At 40.0% G+C, this 19,613-nt stretch overlaps 2 protein-coding genes across 2 annotated transcripts; one reads left to right on the top strand and one right to left on the bottom strand.

Moving 5' to 3' along the window:
- Nucleotides 1-5,106: 5,106 nt before the first annotated feature.
- LOC149678016 (uncharacterized) lies at nt 5,107-9,001 on the bottom strand. The gene is made up of 3 exons (XM_089836977.1): nt 8,965-9,001; nt 6,056-6,267; nt 5,107-5,460 (listed from the first exon to the last, which is right to left on the bottom strand). The coding sequence occupies exons 1-3, from the start codon at nt 8,999-9,001 to the stop codon at nt 5,155-5,157; spliced, it is 555 nt and encodes a 184-aa protein (XP_089693103.1). The 3' UTR covers nt 5,107-5,154.
- Nucleotides 9,002-16,591: 7,590 nt separating this feature from the next.
- LOC149678017 (cytochrome P450 4C1-like) lies at nt 16,592-19,568 on the top strand. The gene is made up of 11 exons (XM_089836039.1): nt 16,592-17,452; nt 17,551-17,663; nt 17,747-17,832; nt 17,909-18,099; nt 18,160-18,229; nt 18,353-18,479; nt 18,538-18,711; nt 18,768-18,944; nt 19,001-19,067; nt 19,135-19,314; nt 19,375-19,568. The coding sequence occupies exons 1-11, from the start codon at nt 17,248-17,250 to the stop codon at nt 19,557-19,559; spliced, it is 1,575 nt and encodes a 524-aa protein (XP_089692165.1). The 5' UTR covers nt 16,592-17,247; the 3' UTR covers nt 19,560-19,568.
- The last annotated feature ends 45 nt before the right edge of the window (nt 19,569-19,613 follow it).

The following is a 19,613-nucleotide window of genomic DNA, read 5'->3' on the forward strand; positions in this document are numbered from 1 at the left end:
AACACTATTTTAAGGAAATTAGCACTAGTAGCGTAAATGAACAATCCCGAGTTCGAAACGATTTTGCTCCAAAAAATTTTAATTACGTCCCTTAACCCTAACAACACCAGTCCCATTTTATGATATGCTATAAACTCTAAAGCCGTTTTCCATTGGCAATTTCCAAGGATTGAAGTGTCCTTAAAATTCAATACATTGCAGCTCAATTACTCAATTATTTTTTACATTCACGGTGACAGATCGATGGCAGCCATATCGGTGTAAGTTGAAGTGTCAATTCCTTTGTCTCCAACCCCATATTATTAAGTAACACAAGTTTGAACCTCAACCATCTGATTTTGGCTGCAGAGTCTACAGAAGTGGCGCGGAGTCTCATAACTTACTAGACGACGTCCTCCTGTTACTCTAAGAAGGGTTTTCGTTCCTCCCAGGGATCTACTTTATTTGTTTTTCTTTCACTTCGAGGGTCTTCTGAAGGGGTTGGTCCCCTCTTGAAGAAACTCTCGCGATTTGGGATCTGAAGAAAGTAGTCATGGAAACTGAGCTAAACGCACGCTCCCGGGGGCCCAACCCCCCCCCCCCCGAAACAAGCAACTTTAGCCCAAATCCTAAGAGCAACATTTTTCTTGAAGATGAATTTAGCGTATGTCACCAAAACCCGACCTCATAATTTACAGCCTTAATTGTCTTCAATCTTATAAAAATTAAAAGTATTTTTTCTTACGTTTACTTCAACGCCTTTTAAGTTAAAGGTAGAATTAATTGGTCACGTGACTTTTTTTTCTAATAAATTTTCATTGACAAAATAACATTAACTTTCACTAAAACAACCGTTAATTTGAGATAAATCTATATAAATTTAGGTAAGTTTTCATTGGTGATTTATAAACCGCCATTGGGAACTGTAACCAATTAGCGACCGCTAGACCACGTGATGTTTTCAACTGACAGCGCCCCCTTTTCTATCAGAGTCACTTTAAACTCAGACCATAATTTTAGCAACAACTTTCAAAGATTAAAAGAAAGCTTACAGTATAAAAAAAACCCCACTTCCGCCCCACAACTAGAACGCAAACTTATCATAAGTGACCACCAGGGGGTTGAGAAATAACTCATTAACTTATTGGGAACGTTAGATTATTGACTTATGCTATAAATCAGATGAGATTAATGTGAGAATATCGGTTTGAATAAGCGAATGCTGTAAAATGCATCTCTCTTTCTCTATCCTCTATTGAGGAAATAAGGGAATGTCTTCCGCTAGGAATAATGTATACACCCCCCGGCCCTCTTTCGGATAAAGGGGGGTTCCTCCTCGGTCCCCCCCCGGGCGAGGCTAAGGACAGAAGAAAGGACACACACACACAAGGAGGGCAGATAAGGAAGGGAAAGAGGCTATCTAGATTTCTATTCAAAAATCATTTTGAATGAAAACGCCGAGCAGCCCAACCAACATCTGTTCCGTATCGATTCACCTTTCATTACCGAATTCCTTTAGCGACTCCCCAACATACTCCACTCAACTGTACACCCCCCCCCCCAAACCCCCCTCGGCCCCAACCCAACTAACAAAGACGAATATGAACCGAAACAGACATTGATACGGACGGATTAACCATAAAGGACAAACCTCATCAAATCCAATCCACCTTATTTATTCCCGATGCGAGTACCAAGGCTTAACGCCCGTTCATTTTTAACTAACATATCCGGGTCAAGATGACGTGTCGTACGCTTCGCAGTAGAAACGTTTCAATATTTTCTACTATGAAGCAGACGACGCTTCATTTTGACCCAGATTTATTAAATAAAATAAAACGCGCGTTAAGCCTTGGCACCCTGTTCGGGAATAAGGTGAACTGTAAACGATTCAAATATGAAGAAACGGATAGCATTTCTACTAATGTAATTTTTGTATTGTTTTAAATGCGAAAGCCACGTTAATTAAATCGTTGTGTTTAAAAAATCAAAAATTAATTAAAAATAAATTAAGTATAATGGGCAATTTGACTGGAATGGTGATGAACGGTGTGCTTTTCTGCCGTTTGAGGACTTTATCGTAGTAGTTTTCAATGAGGTTCAAGATGTCGAAAAATATTATTTAAACCACGATATTTATCTTTCTAAAAACACGGGAAATTTATTAAAATCAAAGACAATCTTATTCATTTTCCATTCGAACAAAAAAGAAGAAAGTTTAGTTTTCAAAGTAAGAACTTCAAAAGACAAACATAAGCTTCAGAAACTTTTAGTTGCTTTAACAAATTTTCGCAAAATTAATTTTTAATGATAATACCCTAAAAGAATTAATTATACCATGCAATCCAAATATTTAGTTTTCGCTCTGAAAATTTCTAGGGTAGACATTAGGCCTAAGCTTCCCTTTAGTTCGTTATAAATGTAGGTACGTAGGTTAAGCCTTTGGGCACCGTATTCGCCTTAGACGCGTGAACGCCAAAAGGCACAGGCTCTTTCTGTAGGCTCTGCGATTACAAATTACTCTTGCCAGTCCGGGAATCACATTTCTTATTACTACGAATATACTTTCTTTTCCTGACAGTGAGGTTTCGTTCCCCCGTCTTTCTCCCCTCCCCTTCAACAACTGTCAAGTGGGGCTGTAAACCCCCCCCCCTTCTCTCAAATCCCTCACCCCTAACTCGATCCTTGACGGGATATAATGTGAGGCTCTAAGTTACAATGCGAAGCTGTGCATTCTATGGGATTGAATGATACAAGATTGGTTTACAAATTTTGCTTTCCGGAACTAAGGGAGGTCGGAGTGTTATCAGATCTGCCGGGATCATCAAATAGACACTCCAACTTCCATACACTCAATTCCTTCCTGTTACCGAATACTATGTTCAGAGAGTGCAAGTGCAGTCCTTTAGTGATTTTTTTAAAGGGAAATATTACATGTTAAAAGGAGAGTGAAATGGTTAGACAAGAACTTCTTAATCGAGTAACTCCGAAATCATTAAGAAAACTTATCAAATTTAACAAGTAATTTTATACAATTATGCAAGTTGTTTTTGATAAGTCTGCCATAAATTAGAGGGTGTGAAAGGGTCACGGGAACACGCGGACTTCAACATGTACTTACGAAGATATGGGCTCCAAAACATTGGTGCCACCAAAACATGGGGTCTTCATACGGAGAAAAGAAGGAAATTGGCTCCACTGGGTTCTTTCAAATGGTGGTTTTCTTTTAAAAAATTAGTGTATTTAGGCCTAACATATTTACCTTTGAAGACTGGAAATTTACATAAAATTTCTAAATGAATTTTTACGTTATTTTACAATGGATTAAAAATAGTTGTCTGCACATTTCACTCTCCCTTTAATTTGCGAATTTTGAAGTGATGGCCCCGTTTAATTTCTGTTAATCCTCAATTTTTCAAGGTACTTAAAAAAATGGTATCGCATAACGGAATACGATTGAATTGAACAACAGGGAGTTAGTCGGACAGTTTATAAATTCATTCGCGATAGGACATAATTTTAACCGAATTGATTCGATCCATTGATTCAACTCGGCTTTGTCTTTGAGAATGAAAATTGCCACTCGTGTTGACAATCGAGACTTGTTGCTCCAGGGATGAAATACAAGAATACAATTTCATTGTCAATAAGTGTTTTTTTTTAATATTATTAGGCCTAGAATTCATCTTGAAAAGTGGACGACTATTGTTTGCAAACTGAATTGTTTATGAACCAAGTCTATTCAACGAGTGTATTGTATAGATTGGAAGAATGGGGGTGGGGGGTTTGCGAAGGACTATGGGGGAAAAGGGAGAAATGATTATGGTGGGTGGGAGGGGGGGGCTAACTATATATCCGTAATGAGTTAATTTATGCTTAGCCATGTGCGACTGATACGCTTACGAGGACATACACCGACCAAAGGACCACCAATGATCGATAAGGGATCATCCACCCCACACGTGCACTGACGCGTGCCCCCCACTCCCTCCCCTCTCGCATCCAATGAATAAGAACCCCTTTAACCCCTCAAGGCCACTTTCAATACAGATAAGATGGTTAAACAACAAATTTAAAAACAACGCCACACCAGGAGGCATGGCAACTTGGTGAGCACTGCACTTCGTCCGTCAAGTAGCTTGGACTCCTGGTGTAAATGGTATAAATCCTCATAGTCTGAAAACTATGTACAGACTCAGGGCCGGAAATGAGAAAAATCTCTTATAGGACATGTGTCCAGTGACGTCCTGTTTGACTGGAAATTTTATGGGACATTGTCCACTGGAGTGTGCAAAAATAGAGTCTTATCTTCATAGTCAAGCTAACAAAACTTGGGAAAATTTATTGGTCCAACTGTCCAGTGACCCCCCTTGGTTTTTGACATTTTAAAATTTTATTGGACAATGTCCAGTGTCCTGTGCTTACTTCCGGCCCTGTGTACAGTACTTAATCATTTTGAGTAGGCAGAATTGTACGAGGGCCGAACCATCCGCTCTAGTAATGTCTTTGATGACTCGTAATTCGAGGATCTCGATGCATGATGGCTTTGAAAGGCGGCGGTGCTGGTGGTGGGTCTTGACTAAAGCCAGCGCTTATATGGCCGAACTATTTAATCCGGCACCTGCTAGGCTACGAAACATGGAGCGCGCGTTAACCCTAAAGTCTTAAACTGGCTTTTTCAAACTTTAATAAATGACCCTAATAATTAAAGGGGCCTAAATTCCCTCCCAACTTTAACAGCGTCAACTCGAACGCCATTCCTAAAACGCCAACGATAGGCCTATAAACTTAAACACTGGGGTGGGCGGGCATCTTACTAAGAATCAAAATAAACTAATACCATCGTTAGGTGGTGCCCAAAGGGGGCCTGCACTTCCCGTCGTCTGCTTAAGAGTTTTGTCACGTCATGAATTGAAAATCAAAGTCCAACCCTAGAAAGTTCAAACTAGTTTCACTCAGAAATATTTTCTGAATCATTTATGGTCAATCTTGGAAAACGGTTTTTCAATACAAACAATTTTAAAATGGCTTTAGAGAGACACCTCTGATTTAGCCACACCTAAACTCACTATTTAGCCTTGATCAAATTAGAGTATTTTCGTTGCAGTCTTCTAATTACTCCAATATCGGTTCCTTCTTTGGCGCTGAAGGCTACGACGTTCTTTTGGATTTGCTTCATTTGAATGTATCTAATCGGAACTTAGATGAATTTTCCAAAAGGGTGAATTTCTCCTTCTCAAAGTAGTCAGTCAGTCCCGAAGCGGCCAGCCAGTCCTCGGTCCATTCTTGAGAATTCGGTCTTTGAAAGAAAAAGAGACAATGCAGGCTGGGTGCAGGTAGGTAACGGGCGTTGAATGAAGCGTCAAATTGGGATGAGTTGATCCTTCCGGCAACTGGTTCCACGATACCCCTCACACAGACGCCCATATACTTCCAAACACTGAAGTCTCTCTCCGTTTGTATGACGCCAAAGAGCTGGAACTATCGTTTAATCGATATCACAACGGATTCCAAGTGACAACGCTCATTTTACGAGAAGTTCAACCAAGGCGAGACAATCACATCACGATCCTCGATTAAGGTCGAATCTGAGATAAGAAAGAAGTACGTCCGCGTGCCTTCACCGGGATACCCAATGGGACAGAACAGGCGTACCCTAGTCATAGGCCAGTACATTGGCAAACTGAAAATGTCACAGTTACCAGCGCCAGGTGCCCATGTTTGATTGCAAACATAATTTCGAACGCATTCAAAGATCAATGCCTTAAAATTCAAATGAACCCAACTCCAGAAGAAGAGAAGGAAACACCATAGGGGTAAGAGATGTCACCTTCTTGGGTTAATTTATTGAGGTCAAGAAGCACCGCTAGAGGATAGCCTCCATCTACTTTGTAAAGAAACTACAGAGTGAGAAAGATTTCGAAACTTGGAGGGTTGGCGTACTGTACATACATCATGAACATCAAACTGTATTTAATCTACCGTTGTTTAATACTCAACAGGGCAGAGGGAAAGCCACTAGATTATAGTAAGATAATCCTATTCCAATCCTTGATTGGATTGAGAATGTTGGTACCTTCGTCCTAATTTTGGCATTATCACTGGATGGTGAGCTGTCGCGGGGAGGGGGGTTTGATGGGGGGTAGTGATCTTCTCGCATTAGTTGCACCTGACGAAGCATCAATATAGATGACACGGACAATATGATAATGAGAACCTTCTCCTCCCCACCCCCGCGCTCCTCCTTACAGCCTCTTCCCTTTAACTCTATTCCATCGACAGAGAGATCTAATTAGGAGAAACGGGTTAAGTTTTGATCAAATAATCGTTTCCCGAGCAAACCCCCCCACCCCAACTCTCTTCTCTTTAATCAAACGCCTATCCCCCCCTTTCCAACTAAATATAGGAGGGGGGAAGGGGCTTTGAACTTAAGTTTCTTTCCCGACTAATTTCTGTTTCTTATTAAAACTGAATGGACTGGAAAAATTTAAACTCCACATTGAACAAGGGGTCGGACAGCTCCAGTTGTCATAAGGAAATAATTATCTTCCTAAGAAGTTTTTAAATCTCTGATAATACCATGAAACTAGTCGCGTTACTACAAGTACTTGTGGTTCAGAAAAAAATGTACAATGAGCTTTATCCAGTTCCATAGCATAAGTTCTACAACTTCTTGGCAAATTACGCCAATCGTACCTTGTTAAGGGGATATATCTAAAGACCTAATTGTGATAGAACATTTTCGACTCAAAATTGATTGTTCATTTGACTTTAATAGGGTCCTATCATCCTTTCAGGACCACCTTTTTATTTAGGGCCATCGAGAGAGTTTTCGGGCCCCCCCAAAAAATTAGAAAATCGAGGGCCCCCATCAAGGCAGTTGGCCCGGGTCCATTAGAAGTTACGGTCCCAGGGAAAATTAACTAAATTGACCCTATATTTTTGTGTTATTCATTGCAAGTGTTCACCCAGTTTTCCAATCCCTTATCAAGTTTAAAATTAAACTTAGTTGATTTAAAACACTTATAATATCACTCCACCAAGCGAGTGACGTCGAGCTTCTGGTGGGTGCAAGTGTCCATCCTATCGAATTTGAACGAAGATTAGGCCTAGAGACTTTGATGTAAAGAAATTTTGAAACTTCAAAAAGACGCGGCAGCAACTGCAGCCTGTTTTAGTTTTTCCTTTCAGACAAGAAGTTCAAGTCTAAATGATTTACGGATTTAATTAAAAATCTTTCTGTACCTTTCTCGCTCAGTTTTTCCCCCCCTCAACAATTTATTTACACACTTTCGTATATCAAGAAACTACTTGAAAATGAAACGGACCTGACTCGATCGGCCGAATCAAAGTACCAAGGCAAGTACAAAAAAGGGACCAATTTCAACGACTAAAACTTAAAATATTTAAAACTGAAACTTTTAAGTTCAAATACAATGAATTAAGATTTAAACTGAGTAATAAAGTTTCATTGTATAATTTTTAAAGGGAACTCTGGAATTAAATAAAACACATTGGTAACAGTGTAACTAGAAGGTTGTCGAAGATTACCCAATCACATTCGGTTTTGTAAATTATTATTAATTTTAAATATTAGTTGAAGGTCCATTGACGTGGGCCTGCACTAGCTCTTGGACCGTGCATTATTTTCTCAATTAACTGGCGCTCTAATAGATCTCTATACTCATTAAAATATAGGGATCCAGTTAGACTAATGAAGCTTCGTGTATCAGAACTTCCAATCTAAAAATACCTGTAACTAGCTTTTATCTAACGCCAACTTAAACAGGATGGCTTAGATATTTCAGTTCAATCGGGGATAAAGTTATCCAACTACAACCTAGTGGTTTTTTTCCTGCATCGCATTATGGAATAGTCACAACAACAGCTTAGATTTGGGTATAGTATTATCCTTCTAAAATGTAGTAGTTTTCACCCTACGATTAAATAACTTCAAGACTCATTCCACACAATATTATGTTTAAACAGAAACAAGAACTTAATAAAAACATCGTAAAATAGTAGCTTTAATTCTAAAATAGTATTATCCTCCCATAATCTACTACTCAGTGCGATTTTTGCGACGAAGGTTTGGGGGGAAACTACTATGCCTAAATTGCAAAGACAATAATACTGCAGTGACGAATATCTAAACCACCCTGTTAGCGCATATGATGATAATTGCAATTGCGGGTTTGCTATTCGGAATGATATGTCGTGCGTGCTGTGTGATAGGAAGGGCGAGATGGTTGGCGTCTATCTCCCATTAATTAAAAGAAGAGAAACCCCGTGATCGTTAATAACAGCCAGCGCGCGCGCGGTGATGACCTTTAAACTATAAATGACCCAAAGCAACCCCTCAATCCGAGGTAGGTCGCGTCGAGCCCCATAAATGAATCCCAAGCTAAAAGACCTGAAACGCACCATAGGAAAAGTATATAGTTTTAATCTGCCACTACGCGCTATCACCGGGACCCGGGCAAAATGGGCTCTCGCCCAACCGAAGGGCAGCCCCCTTCCCTAACCCTAGCGGAGAAGAGGGACATGTATTCTTAACATCACGGAATGATTATGGCGCCCTAAAAACGTATCAACTCCAAATAAGAATGTATACGTTATATTTTTGAACATGCCGCTTCGTATAATTTTAAAACGCATCAGAGTTATTTGTTTTTTGGCGTCTCGACCTTTAAAAAGTGACCTTGATATACCAGAAAACAATAGAAATTCTATACTTGCCTCAAGGGAGAATGAATGAAACAGTGGGGACTTAGGACATTTTGGATCTGAAATTATCCGTACCCCATCTATCTATGTCCCAAGATGACCATGCATAGAGTGGAAGCATGCATGCATGGCCTCTTCCCCTTAGGAGCGGGGGGGAGAAGTGGGTGTCTTATGGATTTTTGGGGTTTGAACCTTAATTAGGATTTCGCGTGAGATAAGTTTTCATCTTCTCTAGGTATTACATAGCCTTATATATACATTCCCGAAGGCGCGGGGCGCGGGTTAGGCCACCCATGTACCACAGGTTTTACGCCATAAAGCGAGCCTACAGAGATTTATAAACCGAGGGGCTACCCACTCCCGGGCCTCGATCACCTCCCCTAAAAAAACTAAACCCATTTCAGATTCCTGAATTCTAAATATTTTTTGTTGCAGATTGTTCAGAATTATTTATATATTAAATTACACGTGTTCTTAACCACGTGCAAAAGACGGTATTCACCTCTCACGTGACCTTAATCACTGCGAAAGACCGTATTCACCTCTCACGTGACCTTAATCACGTGCGAAAGACCGTATTCACCTCTCACGTGACCTTACTCCTTCAACTGCTAAAGCACGTGAAATATCAAATTAACAAATGCAGAATTGCTAAAACCACCAAGAGCTGGGCCAAAATATACCCAAGAGATTAGCGGGAATAATTGCCGAGATTCTAAATAATTTTCAACGTTTCATATACAGCTGGCAACACCATTATTTCTCGGTTTAATTTACTTCTCAAATTTCATGAAATATTGAAAACATTTCTTGGAATTTTGCGGAATTCTTTATGAGACTTCTTTCTGGATTAATTTGTCCATATTGTAACAGATGAATCCTTCTGAAGTGGTTATCCCCTCGGCTGGGGTTTTAAAGGCGGGGTAGGTGGGGGTATAGGGTTGATCCCCTGGTGTCCCTCGGAAAGACGAAGATTCTTTAAGGGCGTATTCAAATGCCGTGAGTTAAATTAAGCCCCACCTGATCGTTATTGCTATAGATGATCCGGCCAATATGATAATTAGTCACTCCTCACTCACGCCCGACTAATTAACAACCTATAACCCACCCACCCCCACCACCCCCTAACCCCTCAAAAAAGTGCCTGTAACACGATTAAAAAATTACCATTTTAGTATATCAAAATTAGTTCATTTCATATTAAAACTGATTATATCGGGGCCCTGAATGAGTAATTAGGATAACTGCGGAGAGGACCATTAGTGGTATCACAGGGATTTTGCAAAATGTTACTGTAACGTGGAGTTTTGACCCTAAAATGTTAGACAGTATCCTTTTGAAAATAGTGAATTAATTATTTATTTATTCACTAGACTGTGACTCTCGTTGGGATAGGTCAGAGTACTTGGTACCTTTGATAAAAAGACAACTAGATCTATAATATACTTTTAAGTATTTCGTGACCATTATACTTTCAGATTTCTGGGCTTCCGGCGTCTCAATCTCAAAGCGCATTTACATTGTTACCGTTCTAAAGAAGGAACAATCCATAAACCTAAATTTCCCGAGCTGAATTTGATGGATGTCCAAATACTCGACACCATTAATTGGAAAAAGGACAATCTTATCTATCACGTTCCAAGGTTACATACAGTGTTTCAATGTTAGCAAATATTCCTCATAATTGAGAGAATTTGAAACAATCCAATCAAAATTAGTTCAACTATTTATGTTAAGAAAGGGACTCTATTGATTTCCCCCGTATACCTCAAGGTATCCATAAAAATACTAAGAATAATTGCGCCCCCAAGTATTTTCCGTCTTAATTTCAACCTGGTTTTATTTGCCGGCCTTGGAAACTTCCCATCCGTTAATTCTAAACTGTAATTTGATTGGCTGGTAGCAACGCGAGTTTCTAGGCGCAGAAGGTGAAAGATAAGTTGAGACTATGGCTATACACAATGACTAATTCCAATTAGCCGTATGCATTCGTGGATACCTCTTATAATCCCAAAGTTACATGCAAGCATGTTACGGGACCTTTAGTGAGTGAGTGTGAGAGAGAGAGATGTAGGAAGGTATTATCCGATCTTTGGCTCAGAGAGAGAGAGAGCGAGAGAGAGAGAGAGCGAGAGAGAGAGAGAGAGCGAGAGAGAGAGCGAGAGAGAGAGCGAGAGAGAGAGCGAGAGAGAGAGCGAGAGAGAGAGCGAGAGAGAGAGCGAGAGAGAGAGAGCGAGAGAGAGAGAGAGCGAGAGAGAGAGAGAGCGAGAGAGAGCGAGAGAGAGAGAGAGAGAGAGAGAGAGAGAGAGAGAGAGAGAGAGAGAGAGACGATCAAATTATGCCGTGTACAAATCCAATCTATCTACCTTCTATTGTACAAAGCCCGATTTCGACATGCTCGCGGGAGGGGGGGGATTATATATCGTAATACGTTTTAACATCGACCAATTGGATTAAGGTTCCTAGCCCCACCACATAGATAGATATAGTATCGTCGGAACGTGACAATTTCCAACATATCACGTAATCCCTTCGTTAAAATTTTATATCGAATTAAGGCGATAAATCTACTTTGATGAATTGACAACATTATCGCCTAAAGATATACTTTTAATTGTTAAAGGCAAGAAATTAATTTGACGTAGCTAATATTAAGGTCAAATTGAAGCCATTTAAATACATGAGTGGGATGGTTCTACGCATGGGAAGTAACAAACCGCTTCTAGAAGTTAAATCTCCTTCAATGAATTGGCAAAAATATCCAAAAGAGAGTTAGTTGTTAGTTTTAATTATTAAAAATAACTAATATATTAACACGACGTAGGCATAATATTTAGGTCAAATTTAAATAATTTACATTAAATATTACTAATTTCGCGTCATTTCACTTAGGAAAAGTAATTAAATTTCCTCGTATGCAAATATGACGGCGGCAGCAAAACGATTTAAATCGGTATCTACCTACCAAGTTCTAAATGCATTCTGGGGGAAAATGGGGTCGCTGTCCCTGCCCCCTAACCCTCATCCCCCATTGTTTAATCATTAATGCTAATAGTACCTCTTGGCTCGCGCTGATCTGGCAATTCCATACCATCACCTCCTCCCCCTCCATGATATTTTCTCGGTTGTCAAATCAAACAAGAGAGACACTAAGCGTTTGTCACCATTATTTTTGTGTACACCCCGCCATCCACGACCCCCGACCCCAAACACCGGATTCCCTTTGTTTGATAGAAGGAAGGCAAAGCCCCAAGATGTAAGTCGCCCCCATGTTTGATCTTTCCCGAGAAAATAGTACATGAGATGGTTGAGGACCAGAAGTAAGATAAGGGAATGGAAGTACTGAGCTAACCAAATTCATCACTTGGCGAAAGTGAATATTCTTGATAAGACACCAACGGTTGGCGCTCTGGTAGCGGTTTCTGAATTTCCCCTCCAAAACGCGAGACGCTCTCGGGTGGTGGTAGACGGGGGCCGAACTAGATTCAAGCACCAGCTTCGTCCGTGTTCCGCGGCTTTAGCTTGAGTTGAAGGGGGGTAGGAAATGTTTTTGGAACTCGACCAATTGTTTTCTCTCTAGTGTAGGTTGGCGCGATGGAAGCGGTGGCATAAAATCCTCAAATTTGTTCACTAGTGCCTGCAGGATCTACTACCAATGCTAGAGCTCTTTATTTCTTGTCCCTTATCCCACTTCTGGTAAAAGTTAACTTTAAGTACTGTTCCCTTGGTCCTCTAAGCGACCCACAAAGCTATCGCCTACCCACGGTATTGCTACTCAACCTCAACCACGCGTCGTCGACATTGAAGACCAAATGAGTTCGGCGTTCCCAGTTGAAGCCTGAGCGTCCTGGTACGATCCCATGGTAGGATTAGTGTCTTGGCTTACACGGTGTGTTACCAGTTGTCTTTTGACGGCGCCGTGTTCCTTGCTCCTGATCGGTTTTGGGAAGAACGAGAAAACAAGAGATTCATTCTATTTGTTGGGTGAATGTATTTATTGATTTGCAGGGAAATCTAAGGGCTTATCCTGCAGCTCGCACACGTGGGGGAACGCGTCTCAATTTGCATATATCCATCATTAAGGAATCTATCTCTCTCCTCTTCCACAACCCCCCTCCACCCTCCACGGATTTAAAATAATGATACGGTAAGATCATAAGTTCGTAAGATTTGTTATATTATAAGTTGGACACTGGTTATTCTTCAAGTGGTACATGAGTGTCCCAAAGGCTTACCGCAACAGATTACCACCAAAACTATTTTTTTTTCTTATATAAAACGTCTCCAATTTTCAATTGGATCACTTTTGAATACATACACGTACATACGGAACTTATTACAAAACCATATTAGTCACGTGGTACTTATAGAAGATGGAACGTACTTCATCTTATGGTAGAACGCGAGGGTAGGCCTATAACCTCTCTCTCGTTATCAATGCGAAAAATATTTAAATCACCAGCCAGCTACCGCGATTTGAATCGGAGCCCAAGAGCAGGGAAAGATACGTATAGTATATTCTTAATGCATTGCCATTCATTAATACGTACAACTTAAGTATCCTTGGTACCACAATATATAGTCTTATTGCTAAAACTCAAATCCGAGGCGAGTATCAATGATCAATTAAAATGAAGTAGATCCAACGGACAAATGGATGGGGTCTTAATCCAGTCGCACGCGTTATATAATAACAAATAGTATTAGAAATTAAATTTGAGGTAGTGAAGCGAGCGACAATCACGTGATTGTCTATTATAAAATGACCCTTCACCAAATCCTTCCAGAAAATGATAGATATAGATCCCACTATATAGCACCAATAGACATTTTGGTCTATTAGATTTGCGTGGCGCAAGGAGCCATCTTAATTACAAGCGGAGATTTGACAAAAGGAATTTGAAAATTATGGAAATATTCGGTTTTCTGATCGCTTTTTTGATTTATTTGGGACTGTTTTCGGGAGAATTCTTTGCAATTAGGGAAAATTCGAGAACACTAGTTTAAAGAGGACATTTAGGTCTATTAGATTTGCGTGGCGCAAGGAGCCATCTTAATTACAAGCGGAGATTTGACAAAAGGAATTTGAAAATTATGGAAATATTCGGTTTTCTGATCGCTTTTTTGATTTATTTGGGACTGTTTTCGGGAGAATTCTTTGCAATTAGGGAAAATTCGAGAACACTAGACCAAAGAGGACATTTAGGTCTATTAGATTTGCGTGGCGCAAGGAGCCATCTTAATTACAAGCGGAGATTTGACAAAAGAAATTTGAAAATTATGGAAATATTCGGTTTTCTGATCGCTTTTTTGATTTATTTGGGACTGTTTTCGGGATAATTCTTTGCAATTAGGGAAAATTCGAGAACACTAGACCAAAGAGGACATTTAGGTCTATTAGATTTGCGTGGCGCAAGGAGCCATCTTAATTACAAGCGGAGATTTGACAAAAGGAATTTGAAAATTATGGAAATATTCGGTTTTCTGATCGCTTTTTTGATTTATTTGGGACTGTTTTCGGGAGAATGCTTTGCAATTAGGGAAAATTCGAGAACACTAGATCAAAGAGGACATTTAGGTCTATTAGATTTGCTAAAGTATTAAGATGATACACAGTATCATCCTTGTTCAGAATTATCCCCTTCTGGTAGGACCATAGCGAGTGACCAGAGCGCGACGTCACTGCCCCAAATAGATGGCGAGATAATTAATCTAGAAAAGTGCGAATTCCATTTCGGAGTATTTAAAACTAAGTACCTAGTTAATTGTTAAGCGCCTTTTGTTTGTTTTTAGGCGGAATGCGTATTTTGAATAAAGCCAGCCCGGCATGGAGGAGAGGGAAGAGTGGAGTGGAGTGAAGTACTTGGCCAATTCCGCGTTTAATTTATTCGAGACCATCAAATTGCATCCGAGAATTACTAACGGGAAATTCTCGCCAGTCGAGGGGACGGACACTTCCTAAAATTGTATCCTAAAACCCTCAAAAATTAACTGTTTGAAAGGAGGGAGAATGAAAGGCATTTTTTCGTCAAAATATTATTCTGTTAACTTTATAGAAATTTACGAAATTTCAGAAGTTCAGAAGCGCTTTAGATCATTAAGATTATTTTAAATTAAATTAATTTAACAAAGCGTGTATTTTTAATTAACAAAACCATATTTGGAACTCTGCCCAATAACAGAATAAAAATTAAAATTTTAAGAACTACTTTTTGATTGTAGTTTTAATGCAATCTACGTCTAAACAGGACAAAAGGGGTATTCAATTCCAGTCTATCAGTATGCGGCTAAGAGAAAGTGTGTCCCCCCTTGGTCGCTAGTATAACTGGTGTTGTATTGATTCCCCTTTAAATAACACTTTAGTGGTAACTTTGTGTCCGAAGCACTTTATTAATATTTGCCCCGAGTATCCATTAAGAGCGGGGGGGTGCCCCCCACCACCCCTGGCTTCATACTACAGATTATCGGGTCGTTTATCAAGATTCCCACTTCATGCCCCCCGCCCCCATATACACGCGGGGACACCCCCCTGACGCCTGGAATAAAATAATTAGCTAGAGAAAGCCTACTTCGACCTCTTGTAACCTCACTGTAAACACCACTATTTGCATATTTACATAAACAAGCAAGTACTAGCGCTAAATTACTGGTGAAGTTATGCCATTGAGATGAAAAAAAATGTATACTGCATGTGACATAAGTTACGCTGCCATATTGGTGGGTGGGTTTATACTGCAGGAATGAAGCTGAGACCACCCCCAATATGGCTACCAGAACAGCGCCGGTAAGACTTGGGAGCTAGGGTGTGACGTACTACTATCCCATCTGAAAGCTCTCTATTTGGGGTAGTCCCGAACGAGTACTATTTTCTGGGATTTAAATAAACGTGGCGCCGACTGTAGTCTATCATATGCACTTATGTATAAAGTGGTTGGGCCCCTCGGTACACGGCCGCCAAGTTTGAGAGGGTAGACTTTAACAATGAGATGACCAAAAAAACAGGGTTGCCATAAAATTTTCCATAACCCTTTTGACCCATTTTTAAATTCCCTAGCTTTTTTTAGTTTCTCCTTTGACCCTTGGCACCCTTGAACAAAAACGAATTTTCAAGTAATGTCCGGTTGGTGTCCAACCCGGACGCTCTTTCCCATTCAGTACTTAAAGCTATACTTGTAGTTTTTGAGCGAATTAAGTTGCGAGGCACCAAAATTCCCAAGGGAAAAAAGACTACAGTTGTTTCGAAGTTGTTCAAATATTATTGATTTGTTTTGATACCTTTAAAGAGCAGCGCCATTTCACAATCTGAGAGTGAACTTACCAGGGAAAACACTTAAAAATAAGTACTATTCATTCCTTTTAAATTAAACCTAATTATTTAGTTATATTAAAGTAATTTATTTTGATTTAAATTACCTCGCTTAATAGCGATATTAAAATTTTCCGATAACCGATTTGATGTCGCGTTACAATTCATCAATCAATAAAATACAGCGTGAGGCGCACTAATTGAATTTGTTAATGAAATTCAGTCCACGCCATTTTGGTTAATTTACTCTTAATACCAATCGCTAAGCCTAATTTGAATCTATAAATTAATTTAAAATGTACTCACCTCAAAATGTACGACTTCTAAATTCATGTCGAAACCAAATAAATTTATTTAGGATAGTTTTTCTAAATATTTTAAAACTCGATCGCATTTCGTATTAAAATAGAGGTTGTAATTGATATTACCGAAACACGTACGACTTCAATATGATGGCAAAATTAGGGGGATTTTTTCTCTCTAGGTCACGTGACTACGTCTCGTATGACAAAGGTCGTTTTTCATTGGCTGCTAGCAGACTACCGCCATGGAGCAATATTAAATTAGTCATAGATGCGTATAATGCGGCAATTTAAAAAGGAACTTACGTATTCTCAATCCAAGAAAATTGCTCCATAGAAAATGCCAATAGAAAACGGCATTATTGCAGTGCAATGTCGTTGGCATTGGCATTTTAAACGGAGTAATTAAATTGGAGTGAAATATCCGTTAGTCTATGGGATACAGGGAACCACGAATATTATCAAAACTGGTGGAAACGGGCGGACAGAATGAATGTTTTTACATTTAAGTCCGCCATTTTGCAAGATGGCGGTAAATCAAGCCCCAAAAGCCATAAAGCCCGTCTATAAATCGGTGGAAACGCGCTATCAACCTTATTTCTGTTAAATAGAGTACGCGTTGTAAGACATAAGACACTGGAATTTTAAATATAGATTGAAACTAATATAAGGAAACATCGTCACTTGTCAGCGAGTAAGAAACTACGGCGGAAGGATACTATTTGTTAAATGCCCGACTAAGTAACGGAGTTGACGATGGCCTTGACAGCACCATTTCTCTAAGAACCTCTTTTGTTTAAACAACTATATAATCAGTAGAAACGCATTTACATCGTATCAAGTTTCCTCTTATCTTACTCGATTAAAAATGAACCCAACAAATCGGCGCACTCGAGTACACCTAAATCAAACTGTTCTTTGATTACCAACGCGATGGAGGCCGACAATATCCTCTTGAAAGTCATTTTGACATTTCTATTGACGATTTTGTTGCCCTTGTGTCTTTGGAAATTGTTCAAATTCGTCAAATTTGTCCGAAAAGTCAACGAAATCGCGGGTCCACGCCTAATTCCCTTGTATTTGTCTTTAAAACAAGTCGGGACCATGAAACCATCAAATATTTCAACACCGTCCACACGTAAGCTAAGCGTTCCAGTGAGAATTATATCAAGAGGAGTGGACTTGTAATCAAGCCTCTACTCCTCTTACTATAATTCTCTATGGCACTATGACCAGTCACCTTCGAAATAAGGCAAGGCACGTGCCGCGTCTATTGCAAGGAGAAGATGGTCCTACTATGGTTAGGAACCACACCCGTGGTAATGCTCTTTGGTCCAAAAACTGTCGAAGTAAGTGACAGTCTGTTGACGTCTGTCCTATTGTACGTCTTCTATCATCACGACGGTATATTTTGTAACATTTACTTGTCTAGCCGTTGCTGTCCAGTAACGTCTCTATTAACAAGAGCAAACTGTACAGGTTCATTGAACCGTGGCTTGGAAAGGGACTAGTAACCAGGTCAGTCAAGAGAAGAGTCTCAAGTCTAGGCGCGATGTCCAGTCAAATAATGCAACCGTTTATTGGCGCTTTGTAGCCAAGGTCGGGAATGGCGTTCGAGGCGCAAACTTTTGACGCCAACCTTCCATTTTCGTATACTGCAAGACTTCTTGCCCATTATGAACCATCACGCCGAAGTACTTGTGGAAAAGATACGCTCTCATTCCAAAGAGCCATGGATTGATATCGTGCCCCTGTTGACTTATTGCACCTTGGACATTATAAGTGGTAAGAGACCGTTTTCCAACGCAACAGTCCCCAAGCGTCAATTTGTTAAATGCAATTCAGAAACGGCAATGGGCGTTCGAGGTAACTACCAGGAGAATCACGATTCAGAGTACTGCACGGCAGTTCACGAGTAAGTCCACAGACTACTTATAACCTTCCAGGAAACTATCCTCATCGTAGCGTACGTGACTTGGATTGCCACTGAGGCAACCCAAGCCGCTCAAGTAATATACAATGAACCGTGACTTAACAGAATGACCAGACTGCTGTCATTACGAGCACCGCGTCCCTGGCTGTGGTCAGACTTGATCTACCACTTGACCAGCGATGGACTACGTTTTAAGAAAAACATAGGAATTATTCAAAATACGACGGCCCAAGTAAACCTTTCAAATGTTGTTTACTTGACATTTAGAGGGATATTAAAATATTTAAAAGGTAATCAGGGAGAAGAAAGGCCAGAATGACCCCGGAAATAATAATTCGGATAATGACCTTTCGACCCCGAGAAAGAAATTAGCATTTTTGGACCTCTTACTGGAGGAACATTACCGTAATCCTGATTTCACAGAGAAAGACATGACGGATGAGGTCAACACCTTCATGTTCGGGGTAAAATATTACTCTATTGACCTGTGACCTTCAATAACCTTATTAACGGTCTTTAGGGTCACGATACGACATCCACGAGTCTCACGTGGGTACTATACCTTCTCGGGCTTTACGGGGACATTCAGGACAAGGTCTACAACGAATTAGTCGAAGTTACTGGCGGTGAAACCACGACGAATAACATCAATTTGGATAACATGAAGGACACCAAGTACATGGACAAAGTTATCAAGGTAATTATGTCGTTTTCAAATGACATAATTGCCATGTATAACATTATTTTGTGTAGGAATGCCAACGTTTGTACCCGCCCATACCAGGATTCGCCAGGAAGTTGGAGGAAGATCTGACCATTGGTATATATAAATTAGCTACATATCTTGACCTCAAGATGACCTTCAGCAAGACTATACCGTATTACAGGCGATAAAGTGTTACCAAATGGCACCGAAGTTTACGTTTTCATTTACATGCTTCATCGTGACCCCGATATCTACCCCAACCCGGAAACCTTTGACCCCGAACGCTTCTCTATGGAAAACGAAACGTCAAAGCACCCATTCGCCTTTATACCATTTTCGGCTGGACCTAGAAACTGCATCGGTAAGCTTATAAAATAACCAATCTCATAATTGACCTTTGACCCACGGAAAACTAATTTAGGCCAGAAATTCGCGAACATCGAATTGAAGGTTTTATTGTCCCAAGTACTACTTAACTTTAAGTTGGTCTCCTTGGATCCGAGAGACAAGGTCGTCTTAGCCCCCGACTTGGTACTTAGATGTAAAGATCCAGTTAGAATCAAGTTCATACCAAGACGATCATTGGTCAATAAAGATGCTTTTTAAATACTTAAATTGTGTCATCATGACCTTCAGGGGTCATTGAAGGGGTAGTCGCGT

Source organism: Phalangium opilio, unplaced genomic scaffold (assembly GCF_054372755.1).
Source record: "Phalangium opilio isolate 3A_F unplaced genomic scaffold, DU_Popi_V2 ptg000042l_1, whole genome shotgun sequence".
Lineage (NCBI taxonomy): Eukaryota > Metazoa > Arthropoda > Arachnida > Opiliones > Phalangiidae > Phalangium > Phalangium opilio.

What these genes read in the sequence shown, in the direction of transcription:
- LOC149678016 (XM_089836977.1), bottom strand. Translation starts at nt 9,001, where the DNA reads ATGGGTGGCCTAACCCGCGCCCCGCGCCTTCGGGAAT. An exon ending in CGCCCCGCGCCTTCGGGAAT is followed by an intron (nt 6,268 to 8,964) that starts GTATATATAAGG and finishes TCTCCTAATTAG; the next exon opens with ATCTCTCTGTCGATGGAATA. An exon ending in ATGCCAAAATTAGGACGAAG is followed by an intron (nt 5,461 to 6,055) that starts GTACCAACATTC and finishes ATTAAACGATAG; the next exon opens with TTCCAGCTCTTTGGCGTCAT.
- LOC149678017 (XM_089836039.1), top strand. Translation starts at nt 17,248, where the DNA reads ATGGAGGCCGACAATATCCTCTTGAAAGTCATTTTGACATTTCTATTG. An exon ending in TATTTCAACACCGTCCACAC is followed by an intron (nt 17,453 to 17,550) that starts GTAAGCTAAGCG and finishes CACTATGACCAG; the next exon opens with TCACCTTCGAAATAAGGCAA. An exon ending in ACATGGACAAAGTTATCAAG is followed by an intron (nt 18,945 to 19,000) that starts GTAATTATGTCG and finishes TATTTTGTGTAG; the next exon opens with GAATGCCAACGTTTGTACCC.